General features: G+C 40.9%; 2 protein-coding genes across 3 annotated transcripts in view; both read left to right on the plus strand.

Moving 5' to 3' along the window:
• The window catches only part of CRACD (capping protein inhibiting regulator of actin dynamics), a 280222-nt gene that overhangs the window by 22065 nt on the left and 240573 nt on the right, over positions 1–17584 (plus strand). The window lies entirely within an intron of this gene.
• LOC105463546 (small ribosomal subunit protein uS10-like) lies at positions 13020–13491 on the plus strand. Its single transcript, XM_071093404.1, has one exon. It carries the CDS (start codon positions 13072–13074, stop codon positions 13429–13431), a length of 360 nt encoding a protein of 119 aa, XP_070949505.1. The 5' UTR covers positions 13020–13071; the 3' UTR covers positions 13432–13491.

Raw genomic sequence — 17584 nt, forward strand, 5'->3', positions numbered from 1 at the left:
GCTCTGTGGACCGGGCTGGAGTGCAGTGGCCGAATCTCAGCTCACTGCAAGCTCCGCCTCCCAGGTTTATGCCATTCTCCTGCCTCAGCCTCCCGAGTAGCTGGGACTACAGGCGCCCGCCACCTCGCCCGGCTAGTTTTTTGTATTTTTTAGTAGAGACGGGGTTTCACCGTGTTAGCCAGGATGGTCTCGATCTCCTGACCTCGTGATCCGCCTGTCTCGGCCTCCCAAAGTGCTGGGATTACAGGCTTGAGCCACCGCGCCCGGCCCACATTTTCTTTATCTAGTCTATCATTGATGGGCATTTGGGTTGGTTCCAAGTCTTTGCTATTGTGAATAGTGCTGTAATAAACATATGTTTGCGTGTGTCTTTATAGTATAATTATTTATAATCCTTTGGGTATATACCCAGCAATGGGATTGCTGGGTGAAATGGTATTTTTAGTTCTAAATCCTTGAGGAATTGCCACACTGTCTTCCACAATGGTTGAACTAGTTTACACTCCCACCAACAGTGTAAAGGCGTTTCCATTTCTCCACACATTCCTCTCCAGCATCTGTTGTTTCCTGTCTTTTTAACGGTCACCATTCTAACTGGCGTGAAATGGTGTCTTGTTTTGGTTTTTGATTTGCATTTCTCTGATGACCAATGATGATGAGCTTTTTGTCATATGTTTGTTGGCTGCATAAATGTCTTCTTTTGAAACGTGTGTATTCATATAATGGGTGAGCAACTTCTGTAATTATTACCAGTTAATAGCTACTTTCTAGTCCTAAATTTTCGTTGTGCAGATAAGGAAATGGAGCGTCCTTATTCATATCCTTTTCCCACTTTTTGATGGGGTTGTTTTTTTCTTGTAAATTTGTTTACGTTCCTTGTAGATTCTGGATATTAGCCTTTTGTCAGAGGGATAGATTGCAAAAATTTTCTCCCATCCTGTACATTGCCTGTTCACTCTGATTATAGTTTCTTTTGTTGTGCAGAAGCTCTTTAGTTTAATTAGATCTCATTTGTCTATTTTGGCTTTTGTTGCCATTGCTTGGTGTTTTAATCATGAAGCCTTTGCCCTTGCCTATGTCCTGAATGGTATTGCCTATTTCCTTCTAGGGTTTTTATGATTTTAGGTCTTACATTTAAGTCTTTAATCCATCTTAAGTTAATTTTTGTATAAGGTGTAAGGAAGGGGTCCAATTTCAGTTTTCTGCATATGGCTAGCCAGTTTTCCCAACACCATGTATTAAATAGGGAATCCTTTCCCCATTGCTTGTTTTTGTCAGGTTTGCCAAAGATCAGATGGTTGTAGATGTGTGTTGTTATTTCTGAGGCCTCTGCTCTGTTCCATTCGTCTATATATCTGTTTTGGTACCAGTACCATGCTGTTTTGGTTACCGTAGCCTTGTAGTATAGTTTGAAGTCAGATAGCATGATGCCTCCAGCTTTATTCTTTTTGCCTAGGATTGTCTTGGCTATACTAGCTCTTTTTGGGTTCCATATGAAATTTAAAGTCATTTTTTCTAATTATGTGAAGTAAGTCAATGGTAGCTTGATGACAATAGCATTGAACCTATAAATTACTTTGGGCAGTATGACCATTTTCACAGTATTGATTCTTCCTATCCATGAGCATCGAATGCTTTTCCATTTGTTTGGGGCCCCTTATTTCCTTGAACGGTGATTTGTAGTTCTCCTTGAAGAGGTCCTTCATGTCCCTTGTAAGTTGTATTCCTAGGTATTTTATTCTCTTTGTAGCAGTTGTGAATGGGAGTTCACTCATAATTTGGCTCTTTGTTTATCTATTATTGGTGTATAGGAATGCTTGTGATTTTTTTTCATTGATTTTGTATCCCGATACTTTGCTGAAGTTGCTTGTGAGCTTAAGGAGTTTTGGGACTGAGACAATGGTGTTTTCTAAATACACAATCATGTCATCTGCAAACAGAGACAATTTGACTTTCTCTCTTCCTATTTGAATACCCATTATTTCTTTCTCTTGCCTGATTTCCCTGGCCAGAACTTCCAATACTATGTTGAGTAGGAGTGGTGAGAGAGGGCATCCTTGTCTTGTGCCAGTTTTCAAAGGGAATGGTTCCAGTTTTCGGCCATTCAGTATGATATTGGTTGTGGGTTTGTCATAAATAACTCTTACTATTTTGAGATACGTTCCATCAATACCTAGTTTATTGAGAGTTTTTAGCATGAAGGGGTGTTGAATTTTATCGAAGGCCTTTTCTGCATCTATTGAGATAATCATGTGGTTTTTGTCATAGGTTCTGCTTATGTAATGGATTACATTTATTGATTTGCATATGTTAAACCTGCTTTGCATCCCAGGGATGAAGCCGACTTGATTGTGGTGGATAAGCTTTTTGATGTGCTGCTGGATTTGGTTTGCCAGTATTTTATTGAGGATTTTCGCATCTATGTTCATCAGGGATATTGGCCTGAAATTTTCTTTTTTTGTTGTGTCTCTGCCAGGTTTTGGTATCAGGATGATGCTGGCCTTATAAAATGAGTTAAGGAGGATTCCCTCTTTTTCTATTGTTTGGAATAGTTTAAGAAGAAATGGTACCAGCTCCTCTTTGTACCTCTGGTAGAATTCGGCTGTGAATCCGTCTGGTCCTGGGCTGTTTTTTGGTTGGTAGGCTATTAATTACTGACGCAATTTCAGAACTTGTTATTGGTCTATTTAGGGATTCGACTTCTTCCTGGTTTAGACTTGGGAGGGTGTATGTGTCCAGGAATTTATCCATTTCTTCTAGATTTTCTAGTTTATTTGCGTAGAGGTGTTTATAGTATTCTCTGATGGTAGTTTGTATTTCTGTGGGATCAGTGGTAATATGCCTTTTATCATTTTTTATTGTGAATTCTAGACCATTTTCATCACCCTAAAAAGAAACCATTAGCAGTCACTCCCAGTTACTCCCTCCCCCAAGCCCCTGGCAACCAAGTCTCCTAGCAACCACTGATCTGCTTCCTATCTCTATGGAATTTGCCTATTCTGGACATTTTATATAAATGGAATTGTATAATATCTAAAAATGAGGTCTTTTGTGTCCACGGGTTCCTTTCCCTTAGCGTGTTTCCAAGTGTCACCTACATTGTAGCATTTATTAGTGCTTTATTCCTTTTAATGGCCGAATAATATTCCATCATATGGGTAAACCCGCTGTAGTTATCCATTCACATTTTGCTGAGTTTCTGTATGTTCATGTGGCTGTGATCAGACTTACTGTAACCCCAAAGAGAGATTTAAACTTCATGGGGAAGGGAGCTAATTAGGAAAAAAAAAGTTTAAAAAGCTTCCTTTGGCTGGGAGAATGTTTCCCTTCAAATTTGTATGTTGAAATCCTAACCCCAAATACCTCAGAATGCAACTGTATTTGGAGATAGGGCCTTTAAAGAAATCATTGAAATAAAATGTGGTCATATGGGCAGACCCTAATCAATATAACTTGTTTCCTTATAAGAGGAAATTTGGGCACAGACACATACAGAGGGAAAGACCACATGAAGGTAAAGGGAGCCACGCCTAGCAGAAGGAACCCTGCTGGCACCTTGATCTCAGACTGTGGCCTCCAGAACTCAGAAAATACATTTCTCTTGTTGAAGCTACCCATTCTGTGGCACTTTGTTATGGCAGCCCTTGTAAATGGATACAGGGACAATATGGAAAAAAGGCTGAGAAGCACTGAAGTAGAGTAACTACCTTATTTTTTTTTTTTTTACTTCAGCTCTACTTTCTGATTCTCTGAATTATTGAAGAATTGCAAAACTGGTTTTTAATGTTAAAGTATTATGAATAAGTACCATTTGCAAAGGAATATACCCTTCTACATCAACCTACAATTTGAACCTCAGAATTGCTGTGTAAGGTGATTAGACAGGATTCCTATTCTATATATGCCACTGGGCCTTTATGCATGTCATTCCCTCTGCCTGGAAAGACAGGTCCCTACCCCTGCATGTTGCCTTTTTTTCTTTGCTAAATTCTTTCAGGACCTAACTTCCTTCAGGAGGCTTCTCTAGCCCTCCAGTGTGCTTTCTTAGTGCCAGCCATACTGCACTGTGATTGCCTGTTGTTGTCTGTTTCTTCTGTCAGACTGGTAGTTTTGTGAGGGGGACCCTATCTTTCATCGCTGAATATCCAGCATCCAGCGAAGTGTAAAAATATTTTGTTGATGGACAAATAATATCATATAGCTAATAACTTGAACATAGGTTTTTTTTTTTTTAAACACCTAAATGCAGTCATTTCTCAACTCTACATGCTGCTTCTTAATTCATCCGAATTACTTGTCCTAGTGGACATGGTTTTATCTCTGAGTGTAAGAGCATGCTGGTGGGATCTGCACCCTGCACCGTGCTGTAGGCCCCTTCACATTTGGACAGTGTGATATTAGTCCATTCTCACGCTGCTATAAATGTGCTACCCGAGACTGGGTAATTTATAAAGAAAAGAGGTTTAATTGACTCACAGTTCTGCATGGCTGGAGAGGCCTCAGGAAACTTACAATGATGGTGGAAGGCACCTCTTTACAGGGTGGCAGGAGAGCGAATTAATGCCAGCAGGGGAAGTGCCAGACGCTTATAAAACCATCAGATCTCCTGAGAACTCTCTCACTATCGCAAGAACAGCATGGGGGAAACCACCCCAATGATTCAGTTCCCTCCCATTGGTCTCTCCCATGACATTTGGGCATTATGGGGATTACAGTTCAAGATGAGATTTGGGTGGGGCACAGCCAAACCATATCATCATGTATATGTGCACGTGTGTGTGTAATTAACTGACACCTTGACTTGTTACCAAAGGATTTAATGCTGCCTACTAAAAGCCTCACGTGAGTCTAAGTCTTCTGTATTTTCCTAGTAACCTCTTATGGGAGACTGTGATGCAAACAAATTTCTTCTTCCTTCTAGCAGTCGGTGCAGATGGGTAATAGATAATGTTTTTGATATAACATAAACTTAAAGCTGAATCCAGATTTTATGTTCACCATGATCATAATTGTTTCATTCCAACTTTGCACATAGACTCAGCAGCTAATATATCAGGTCCTGGGGATATAAAGGTGAATAAAGAAAGGTTTTTACTCTAATGGAGTGTACAGTTTGTCAGAGAATAGTCGTGAACACAGATAAATTCTACCACAGCAGAGTTACTGCTGCAATAGAGTTATGAACAGACTGCTGTGAGACCTTAAGAGCTCAGCAACTGCTCTGCCTGCAGGTATTTGGGGAAGGCATCATATTTGAGCTGGGTTTTGAAAGGAGTGCAGGAATTTGCATGATGTAAAGTGGGAAAGAAGTACATAAAGACACCAAATTATGAAAAGATCTTGTCTCACAATGAATACGTATGTGATAAAAGACTGAAAAGGAATATCCCCAAATCAATAGTTGATGTTTTAAAAAATAGTTATATAGTTTTAATTGACAGATAATAATTGTACTTATTTATGTGGTACATTGGTGTTTTATGTTTGTAGAACTGTGGATGCTTTTTTTTTCTTTTTAAGAACTTCCTTTAATATTGTTGTTTTATTAGTTGCATAACTCAGTAACATGAAACCAGAGCCTTTAACTATTGAATCAGGAAATTAAAGTGAGTTAATTTATTTTTATTGCTTATGTTTGTACTGAATTTGACATCTAGATTAAAACACGAGTATTGACTGATTTACTAAATTGTTACTAGGTTTTTAGGAAAAGGTATAGAACAGGATACCATTTGGTCCAGTTTTTCCTTTCTTTTTGAGACAGAGTCTCACTCCATCACCCAGGCTAGAGTGCAGTGGTGTGATCATAGCTCACTGCAGCCTCAATCTCTTAGGCTCAAGCAATCCTCCTGCCTCAGCATCCTAAATAGGTGGCACTACAGGCATGCGCCACCATGCCTGGCTAATTTTTTTTTAATTTTTTATTTTTAGTAGAGATGGGGTCTCACTCTGTTGCCCAGGCTGGTCTTGAACTCCTGAGCTCAAGCAATCCTCCCACCTTGGTCTCCCAAAGTGCTAGAAGTACAGGTGTGAGCCTCTGCACCTGGCCCCTTTATTCATAAACAGACTCCAAGTTTCCCTTTTCCCTTGAGTCTCCATTGACCAGTTCTCATCTGGGAGATCAGGATATGCCTGGTCAGTTTTACCCTTGGCTGAAATATATAAAGGGTGCCTCTCAGACTGGTTGAGAGTTCACCCTGGAGGCAATTAGTGGAATGTGTTCAACCAAGAAGGCTATACAAAAGGATGGCTTGGAGGAATCTGGGAGAGACTGGATTATTTATCAGGCCAAAGTTATAAGCGAATAATCCACAAATGGAGCTCTCAGAGAGCACCGCAGGTCCACAGAAGAGAGCAAGGAATGCTGAGCAAGGGATGTTCAGGAAACGAAGTCTGCAGACACTTGGCTGCCGGTTGAAGGTGTCTTTTATGTGGAGTCCAGTGTGTCCTGCCAGGGAAGAGGAGGCCATTTAAAGGCACCGTGCTGTCCCAGACACCAGGCTCTGGAGGTTTTCCCAAAGCAACTTTAGAATGAGGTCAAATAGGCTTTTCATTTCACTGTGTATACCAAAGGTTATGACTGACTCTAAAGGTATATATGAAAAGATGTCTCCTTTCTGATTTTATTTCTGGAAGGAAGATTTCAAAAAAATTTTTAATTGCTTAAGGATGTTTATTTTATCAGGTTCAAAACCAAACTTATTTCTAACATCCTCCTAGTAATTTTTTCTTCTTTTCTTTTTTTTTGAGATGGAGTTTTGTTCTGGCATGCAGGCTGAAGTGCAGTGGCATGATCTTGGCTCACTGTAACTTCTGCCCCCCAGGTTCAAACCATTCTCGTGCCTCAGCTTCCTGAGTAGCTGGGACAACAGTTGTGTGCTATCATGCCGGCTAATTTTTATATTTTAGTGGAGATGGGGTTTCACCATGTTGACCAAGCTGTTCTTGAACTTCTGACCTCGAATGATCCACCCACACATCCTCAGCCTCCCAAAGTGCCAAAGTGCAGGGATTACAGGCATGAGCCACTGTGCCTGGCATAGTCGTTTTTTCTTTTAATCTTCTTTTTTTGTCTTTAAAATTGTAAAAAACTTCAATGAAAACCATGCAGTAGCAGATTTGTCTTTTTTTCCGACAACAGAAGGCAAGTATAGGTTTACCGTTGAACCAGTTTAATAATTTGATTGATCAGAACGTGAGTATTAGAAGAATGGCTTGAGGGGGGATATATGTGACAGGATAAGGAACATTGCAACATAGAAATACTGCTTTCTAATGGCTTACAATATGTGTTATTAGCTGAGCATTTCATGTATTATAATACATTTCAGAACAATGTTAAAAGAAATGACGGTGGCATTTGTGATGGCTCATGTCCATAATCCCAACTACTTGGGAGAGTGAAGTGGAAGGATCGCTTGAGGTCAGGAGTTCAAGTCCAGCCTGGGTAACGTAGTGAGATCCTGTCTCTAAAAATAAATAAATGAAAATAAATAAATAAATAAATAAACTTTAAAAAAAAAGAAATGGTGGTTAAAAAAAACTGAACTATAAGGGGTTATCTCAAAATAGTAATGTTTGCTTACCTCTGGAAAGATGATCATGTGTTCTGGCCCATAAAATAGTATTTTTTTTTTCCAGAGATGATTTAAACAATTCTAAATTTGATGTCCATAAACCATTTTACATTATTTATAGGCAACCGAGTACACACAATCAGATATTAAACTGCACCAGATTTTTACTTGTTTTAAGGGTGTTTTATGGTGCAAATCCAAAGATCAGATGTCACATCTGCCAGGAAGTGCTACATAATTTTTACTTTTTCTGCAGTGCTGTTACAGCATGCGCGCATGCTACTGCATGGGCAATGAAGAATTCTTGTTTTGTTTATCAGATAGGCTCTGATTATAAACTGAAGAGTGGCTCCCACTTTTATGGAACCTACTGTGAACCTGAGTATTGTATGTGCTGTGGTAAATGGTGATAGCCGGCCAACTCATTAGGAAGGTCAGCTTTCTAGAAGATAGAGTTACAAAATAAAGGCCCCTCTCCCTTCAGCAGATTGTTTCAGTGGCAAAGCAAGGTAATGATACCTAAAATATTCATTGCTTTTAAAGACACCCTCCCTTTAGTGACCAGTAACCAGGACACCAGACCCTAATTATTAACAAAGGCAACTGATAATGTTTATAGAAACAATGCCTTTCTCCCTAAAAACAAAATTCTAAATGGTTTCTCAAGCTACATCAGATCTATCACTTTCTCTTTTACTCCAGTTGTATCTTAGATTAAGTGAAATACCTGCATGACTGTCTTTTGTTTATTTATTACTGATTTTTTTTGTGTGGAGATGGGGGTCTCATTGTATTGCTCAGGCTGGTCTTGAACTCCTGGCCTCAGGCAGTCCTCCTACCTTGGCCACCCAAAGTGTTGGGATTATAGACATGAGCCCCTGCTCCTGGCCCTGTCTTTTGTTCAAATTATTTCATTTCAACAACAACTTGCACGTAATACTACTTTGCCTAGGACCCACCTGGATATTCTGTGGAGAATGTATCACAAATAGTTTTATTTTTAATCATCTGGGCAGCTATACAATATGACACCCAGAAATGCAAGGATCCCATTGAGGTAGAGCACTCAGGTAAATGGGCTAATTAATTTTCTGATAAAAGCATTTTTGTGTGTGTGTTGTCTGCCCTTATTCATTCAACTCCAGGAGATATGTATTTAGTATTTGTGGTTGGTGGCGACGTCATGCAATGTTAAATAATATTTAAAGTAGCTATGAGCTATATAAGAGATGTTGCAAGACATTAAAATTAATGCTGCACATTGGTAAAGGAAAATTATCTTTGTAGGGTAGATTGGTAGGGGAAGACTGTGGGATTTTCATTCATCCATTCATTTATCAAATATTTACTGAGAGCTTATTAAGTTCCTAGAACCTCTCTGGTTATTGGGCATGGGATAGTGCATAAGATAGGAAGGTCGGCGGGCGTGGTGGTTCATTCCTGTCATCTCAGCACTTTGGGAGGCTGAGGCTGGTGGATTGCTTGAGGTCAGGAGTTCAAGACCAGCTTGACCAACATGGCAAAACCCCATCTCTACTAAAAATACAAAAATTTGCCAGATGTAGTGGTGCGCGCCTGTAATCCCAGCTACTTGGGAGGCTGAGGCAGGAGAATTGCTTGGACCTGGGAGGCGAAGGTTGCAGTGAGCTGAGATTGCGACATTGCATTCTAGCCTGAGTGACAGAGCCAGACTCCGTCTCAAAGGTGCTAAGGTGCTTACATTCTTTTGGGAGAGCAAGGCAATAAACAAAAAGTTTATTTAACAAGAAATATTTGGTAGTGGCTCTGTAGAACCTTAGTATAGGGCGGTATGATAGAGTTGCCTCCAGAGACTACTTTAGATTGTAAGTCAACATAGGCTGCTATGAAGAGGTGATATTTAAGTAGAGGCCTGAATGATAATAAGGAACCAACCATGCAGCGATCTGGGCATTCCAGACAGAGGGGTGGACCATGCCCAGGGCCAAAAGCAGGAAAGAGCTTGACATGTTTGTGGAACAAAAATATGAGATCCGAAAGATGAGTGAGGACCAGATTGTATAGCAGTTTGGATTAGATGCTAATTGCAGTGGTAAGCCACAGGAGGCCTTTAAGCAAAGGAGGGCCATAAGTTTATGTTTTCAAATTTCATTCTGGCCACTGTGGAAGGAAGGCAAGAGCAGAAGCAGTGATACTAAGGTGACTGCAGAAGAGATTCTGGTGCCTTTTATGAGGGGGATGGTAAGGTAGATGAGTGAAGTAGATAGTTTCGGGTTGATAGCCTATAGATCTGCCAGTGAATTTGAAATGGATGTAAGGGAAACAGAACTCAAAGATGACTTCTAGGTTTCTGGCTCAAGCAGCTGGGTAAATGATGGTGAACTTTGAAGAAAGGATGGGATTTGGAGAAAAGGAGCCAAGAATTTCAGTTATAGAGCTGGGACTATATGTGGCTTATGGAGAAAGTGCTAAAGATTTGGCTAAAACAAAAAGCTTTTACTCAGTGCCCCCAAGAACAGAGGGCATCAGATTCTGTCTAGTAAATTTTTTAAAAAAGTATTATAAATGTATAGTTGTTTCCATAAGAAGGGCCCATCAGGAGAAAAAGTGCAGTAGAAAGGATGGGGAATTGAAGGAGTAGAAAATAGAAACAGGATAAATAAACAAGTCAGAGAAAGACACACAGATAAAGAGATAAAAAGAGAAAATACAGACAAAAGAGACAGATGTGCAGAATTAGAGAGAGAAGGGGCAAGCACGCTCACACAGACTCTTCACTCTCCTCCATTCTACACCTGGAGCCAGAGAGACACTAGAGGCAGTTGTGAGATCAAAACTTTTTTCTTTATTGTAATTAACTATGAAGTGATAACAAGACACAGACCAAAAGCAAATAGGACCAAATCTTTATCTGAAACAGGAAAGTTGTCTTTATTCTGTTGTTTGTTATTAGAGTGGATCTTCTGTCCTGAAATATTGCCAGGATGAAAATGGTTTTTACAATTTATTAGCTAAGCAGAGAGTTGAATAATGGCCAGAAAAATATATTACTGACGGTGCACAATTACTCACTTTGGTAAAGATAAAAGGCTCTCAAAAGGGATTGTTTCTCCTCAATGAAAACAGTGAGAAATTAACTGTCAATTAACTGGTTAAATTGAACTTTAGGAATAAACCCACAAACAAATGCACAATTCATCCATCCATCCATCCATCTCATACCATACCCTACTCTACTCTACCCTACCTTACCCTACCCTAAACTTACCTAAATTTATTGATGTCATAAATAGGCTCTATTTAGAATAGAAAAACACTTTACTTTTTTTTTATTTGTTAGGTTTTGTAAATAATATCTATAGCCACCCTAGACTAATTGTTAATTTTCTTAGAATTGGTGATTGGTTAAAAATATGTTTCCTAGGCTGGGTCATGCGTGTAATCTCAACACTTTGGGAGGGTTGAGGCAGGTGGATTACTTGAGCCCAGAAGTTCGAGACCAGCCTGGGCAACATAGCGAAACCCCATCTCTACAAAAAAACAGAAAAAATTAGCTGGGCGTGGTGGTGCACATCTGTAGTCCCAGCTGCTCTGGAGGCTGAGGCAGAAGGATCACCTGAGGCCGGAAGGTCTAGGCTGTGGTGAGCCATGATTGTGCCACTGCACTCCCGCCTGGGTGAGAGTGAGACCTTATCTCAAAAAATATATGTATGTATTTACTAGAAATCCACAAGAACCTACAAATGAATTGATTCAACAGTGAGGTATGAGGAACAAAGTGCATTATTAGAAGACCAAGAAACATGGCAGGTGTCCTATAAGAGGCAGTGTTATTGGGACCTCCACTGTGCATCATCCCAAAAGACCAGTGAAACTCTCTAACAAATAACAAAAATAATACTATATAGTTTAAAAGCTATGGAACAACAATGGAATGAAAAGTCATGAATTGCATTTGGCTGAGGGTTTTTCTTATTATTTCACCCTTTCCTTCTTCCTTTTCTTCTTCCCTCCCACCTTCTCTTCATTTTCTAAAAAAATTCTTATATGAGTTTTCCTTAGGAGGACATAGAAGGAACACTCAATAAAGACATTGTACCTGGGTTCTGTTATTTAAGATTATGTCTTAGTAGTTCTGTGAAAAAAACTAAACTAGATTTCTAAAATCTATTTTAATATAACATTCTAAAATAATATTTAATATGACATTTGTATTTATCTTCTTATTTTGACTTCTCGCCTTTTAGGATATTATTGATGTTGTTAATAATATTGTTATAGTTGGGGTCAGCACCAGCCAGCTCCAAGACAGAACAAGGCCGTAGACACTGAGATATGTCTGATGAGATGATGGGGAATGTGTTATGATTTATAAAGACAGATGAATTATCACTGCCCTTTCCTAGTGAATAATAGTATTTGCCACAAGAGGAGTTTTTTTTGTTTTTGTTTTTGTTTTGTTTTTTTTTAAATGAATGATCATTCAAAGTAGAGAGCTAGCATGGAGAATAGTCTGGTTAGTATGGGAAGTTCTGTGCTGGGGCTATTACCATTTGGATTTTCCTTGGAAGTTTCGAGGTGAGTTTTGATTAGAACATTTAACTTCATCAAAGGTTACGTGATTGGATTGCATATAAAGCTGCTTTAAGTATTAAAATAGAGACATTTTGACTTGGATTACCAGTTAAACCATTTTGGGCACAGCCTTAACTGCAGGTGGTGTGATTGAGATGTCTGGGTTGCCACATAACTCCACAGTTTGCTTTTATATGTGTGATTGTGAGTGGGAAGGGTGGAGTACCGGCACTTGGCATGAACAGATCATGCTTCCTGACATCTCTTCTCCACAAGCATTCTTTTCCAGGTGACAGAGACTTGAACAGATTTCGGGAGACACTTTAAGAGTGAAAGGTGAGAGGAGGAACGGACAGTGGAGAGGTGTGTGCTGCACATGACTAAATATTTCCTTCCCGTTTGACATTACTCTCCCGGGAGTCCTTAAAAAAATATTAGTAGAATCTTTATTTTAAAGTTTATTTATGTGGGTCTTATGGAAGCCCTAAAGGCTCCCTTTATTTTTTTTTACTTCAAGTGGAAATTATTTCACATCTATGTTTGATGTGGTGGTGGGGAAAGTACCCTGGACTTAGAGCCAAGAGAAACAGATTCTTGTCTGAGCTCTGCTGCTGAATAGCTGTGTAGGCTCTCTGGCTTACTGGGCAGCAGAGTCTTCATCTGTCTTAGAGATTGGCAAAGTTTTCCTGTGATGGGCCAGATAGCAAATTAATTCAGGTTTCCCAGGTTACATGCAGTCTCTGTTGAGTATTTTACTTCGGTTTTGTTTATTTGTTATAATCCTTTAAAAATGTAAAAACCGTTCTTAGCTCCTGGGCAGGTCATGGGCTGCATCTGCCCTCTTGCCTTCATTGGCTGAGTCCTGATCTGTATGAAAGAAAAGGAGGGGGCTGTTCGCTCTCGCCGGGGAACAAGTCGGTCAGGAAGCCGTGCAGCAGCCATGGCTTTTAAGGATACCGGAAAAACACCCGTGGAGCCGGAGGTGGCAATTCACCGAATTCGAATCACCCTAACGAGCCGCAACGTTAAATCCCTGGAAAAGGTGTGTGCTGACTTGATCAGAGGCGCGAAGGAAAAGAACCTGAAAGTGAAAGGACCAGTTCGAATGCCTGCCAAGACTTTGAGAATCACTACAAGAAAAACTCCTTGTGGTGAAGGTTCTAAGACATGGGATCGTTTCCAGATGAGAATCCACAAGCGACTTATTGACTTGCACAGTCCTTCTGAGATTGTTAAGCAGATTACTTCCATCAGTATTGAGCCAGGAGTTGAGGTGGAAGTCACCATTGCAGATGCTTAAGTCAACTATTTTAATAAATTGATTACCAGTTGTTTAAAAAAAAAAAAAAAAGAAAGAAAAGGAGGGGAAGAAATGTGAAAAGAAGGAGCTTGAACTAACAATTTTTAGATATAGGACTCTGATATGTTCTGAGGAGCACCAGGCTAAAGAATAGATTCTGGAAGCAAGAGTTAGTTATTTATCTTTTTCCCTTAGATTTTTAATATTATGTATTTATTCATGGTATAGTTTCTCTTTTCTAATTTCCTCAGTTTAAATTAGATTTCACTCCTATTTCCTATTCTTCAGTTCTCCCTGCATATTACTATTTACCATTTGCACACTCCCCAGATTTCTTATTGCATACACATTCCTAGGGAAGCAAACAGATGAGAGGAGTGGCTTTCTTTGCAGATGGAGACGTGGCCTTTCACTTAGGGAAAGGGAAGCAGCCATTTGATTGCCCCTGGAGACCTAAGCAGGGTTGTGAGTGCTAAGCAGGCAGAGCCCAGCAACTCTGAATCCTGGGAGGGCGCCAGGAATGGCAGCCAGGAATGGGTCAGGGAGTGCACGCTGATAAAGACCTGTGTCCTTCCTTTCTGATAGTGTTTGTTTGTTTGTTGAGACAGGGTCTCACTGTGTCACCCAGGCTGGGTTGTAGTGTTGCAATCATGGCTTATTGCAGCCTTGACCTCCTGGCCTCAAGCGATCCTCCTACCTCAGGCTCCTTAAAGTGTTGGGATTACAGGTGGTGAGCCACTGAGCCCAGCCCTTGCTGATAGTGTTGAATCCTATTACTCACACTGAACCAACAGTCTGAAGTTCTATCTGAAGTGTCCCCTTAGCTCATGTTGGAATGTGCTGACATTTTTGTTTCCTGGAGGACCCCGGACACCTCCTTCACTTTCCCTTCACCTCTTCCCCTATCTAATCCATGCAAATCCAGTGCCCCATTCTGTTTGGATCCTCTTCCCTACCCCTCCTATCTGATTTCCATGGCATTCAGGAAGTGTCCAGCTGCATCACTTTCCCGGCACCGCCCAGTGAGTTTCCTCTCACCGTTTCTCCACTGAGGCTGTTGGCTGGTGCAGTTGGTGAATCAGCCTGGCCCCCATCAGTGCCATGTGGTCTTATGGCTGACTTTGGGGCTTTGATCCTGGAACCACTTTGAACATGTTTCCTCTATTCTCAGGCAGGCACTTATGAGAAAGAAACTGTCACCGCTCCCCTCTTTCACCTTTCATTCACTTCTCTACCACAGTTACTGGGTACCAGCCCTGCCACGCCACACAAATGGTCTCTCTCCCTCTTCTTCCTTTTTGAAGGAGTACTAGTGATTTTGTCTGCTGGTTCACCCCTTTAATGTTACAGTTTACCTGATTCTTTCTGAAACCTTCTTCTTCCTTATGCCTTCTTTAGCTGGTTTCATTCATTCCTGTGGCTCTGTCGCCTCTATGCTTATTGTTGCCAAATGTGCATCACCATGCCATCCGAATATTTTTTCCTACACTTCACACTCTTTTATCCAGATGCCTACTGGACATAACTGGTTCAATGCCCACAGAAATCACAAAATTCAGTGTATACAAAACTGACCTCAGTCCCTTCTCCCTAAAACCTGAAGCACCTCTTTTGTTCCTTACTTATTTCAGTTACCCAAGTCACTGAAGCCATAAACATGAACATCTTCCTAAGGAGTGTGTCACCACTCTTTCTTCTCCTGTATCCCTCCTTTGCCTGTCTGCTACCATGTCACTAATTCAGGCCCTCATTACCCCTCTCCACTATCTCTTTCTCTTTTGTTTCCCCTTAAACCCATCTCTCCTCTGTTGCCATGTCTAAAATTTAAACCCATTATCATTTCACACTCTTGAAAATTCTTTCAAGAATTTCCTAACACAGAATAAAGCCCCAAATCTCCAGTGTGACTAATGACTCTATGATCAGGCTCCTCCACCTCTCTAGATTTTTTTTTTTCTTTTCAGCTTTTATTTTAGGTTCAAGGGGTACATGTGCAGGTTTGTTACATGGGTAAATTACATGTCATGGGGTTTGGTGTACAGATAATTTTGTCACCCTAGTAAATAGCATAATACCTGATAGGTAGTTTTTCGGTCCTCACTGGGGCCACTCTCAAGTAGGCCCTGGTGTCTGTTGTTCCCAGCTTATTTATTTATTTTTGAGACAGAGTCTTGCTCTGTCGCCCAGGCTGGAGTACAGTGACGTGATCTCGGCTCCTGCAACCTCTGCCTCCTGGGTTCAAGCAGTTCTCCTGCCTCAGCCTCCCAAGTAGCTGGGACTGCAGGTGTGCACCATGATGCCCGGCATTATAAATTTAAGAAATACTTTAACCAAAATTATCTGGTTTCTGAAGCAGTAGGAAGAATAATGGATTTAGTATTAACGACCTCAGTTGAAGTATTCTTTTAGCCATTTCTAGCTAAACTGATTTGTGCCAAGTTACTTACTGCCTCTGAGGCTCCCATCTTTAAAATGGGCACATTACTACTAACAATTGAATAATTGAACAAATTATATACTGTACTTTTTTTTTTCTTTTTTTTGACGGAATCTTGCTCTGTTGCCCAGGCTGGAGTGTAGGAGTGCAGTGGCGTGAGCTTGGCTCACTGCATCCTCCGCCTCCCAGGTTCAAGCAATTCTCCTGCCTCAGCCTCCTGAGTACCTGGGATTACAGGTGGCCGCCACCATGCCCAGGTGATTTTTGTATTTTTGATAGAGACAGGTTTCGCCATGTTGGCCAGGCTGGTCTCGAACTCCTGACCTCAGGTGATTCACCTGCCTTGGCCTCCCAAAGTGCTGGGATTACAGGTGTGAGCCACCATGCCCAGCCTAGTTTTTCTATAGTATTGTACCTCAACTTTTTCACTAACAAATTAGAGATATTTTACTTTGGGTTTGAGTACATGAATTAATATTTAATATCACCAGTAAAGTGCAACATTTAGAATGTCCCCAAAAAGTCTGGCACCACAAATTTACATGCCCTGTAGAGATCCTACCTTAACCGGAATTTGAATTTCCTGTGCCAGCTAAATTGGGTCACTTTGTTAGTGAAAGCTTGTGTTGCTGCAGTCCCGGGGCGTCTTGCCCTTTGTTAGGCTGTAAACATGATGCTGTCCTCTTCCCTCCTACTCCTTTGCTGCTTTTGTTTCTTGAGGGTTCACTTTGCAGATTTGTTTTTCTGAGCCCTATCACTTTTCTTGATAGAGTGTCTACTGTTAAGTTGCCGCCTATGGCATTGCTTCCTGTGGGGAACCTAGCTAGTGTGTGTGTAGGAACTATTTAGACAAAGTAGTTTCAGTCAAGGTATTATCGGAATTTTTTTTTTTTTTGAGACAGAGTTTCAGTCTTGTTGCCCAGACTGGAGTGCAATGGCACGACCCCAGCTCACCGCAACGTCCGTCTCCCGGGTTCAAGCAATTCTCCTGCCTCAGCCTCCTGAGCAGCTGGGATTACAGGCATGCGCCATCACGCCTAGCTAATTTTGTATTTTTTAGTAGAGATGGGGTTTCTTCATTTTGGTCAGGCTGGTCTCAAACTCCTGACCTCAGGGGATCCACCCACTTTGGCCTCCCAAAGTGCTGGGATTACAGGCGTGAGCCACCGTGCCCAGCTATAGGATTTTATGGTCTGTGACACTAGGTTCCCCACTGAATTGTTCTGGGTGCTTACCTGTGAATGGGAGGAGGTTTTTTCTGCCATTAAGAGTTTTAATCCATCATTAGTCTTTATAAAAAGTTCTTAATGAGGAGTATTACATTGACTGTATAGCTTCACCTTAAAATTTCATTTTAAAATAGTTGCATTTGCTTAACCAAAATATTCTGAGGGACATCTAGGGGCCAGAAACTGCTCCTCATGAGGGGATAACAGTGGAGACCAAGAGAATACATATTCTGCCTTCTTTAATCATATGCCTTAATATGAAAGGTAAACTTTATTTTCCTTTTTTTTTTTTTTGAGATGGAGTCTCGCTCTGTTGCCCAGGCTGGAGCGCAGTGGCGCAATCTCGGCTCACTGCAAGCTCTGCCTCCCGGGTTCACGCCATTCTCCTGCCTCAGCCTCCTGTGTAGCTGGGACTACAGGCGCCCGCCACCACTCCTGGCTAATTTTTTTGTATTTTTAGTAGACACGGGGTTTCACTGTGTTCGCC

This window comes from Macaca nemestrina, chromosome 3, assembly GCF_043159975.1.
Source record: "Macaca nemestrina isolate mMacNem1 chromosome 3, mMacNem.hap1, whole genome shotgun sequence".
Lineage (NCBI taxonomy): Eukaryota > Metazoa > Chordata > Mammalia > Primates > Cercopithecidae > Macaca > Macaca nemestrina.

What these genes read in the sequence shown, in the direction of transcription:
- LOC105463546 (XM_071093404.1), top strand. Translation starts at nt 13,072, where the DNA reads ATGGCTTTTAAGGATACCGGAAAAACACCCGTGGAGCCGGAGGTGGCA.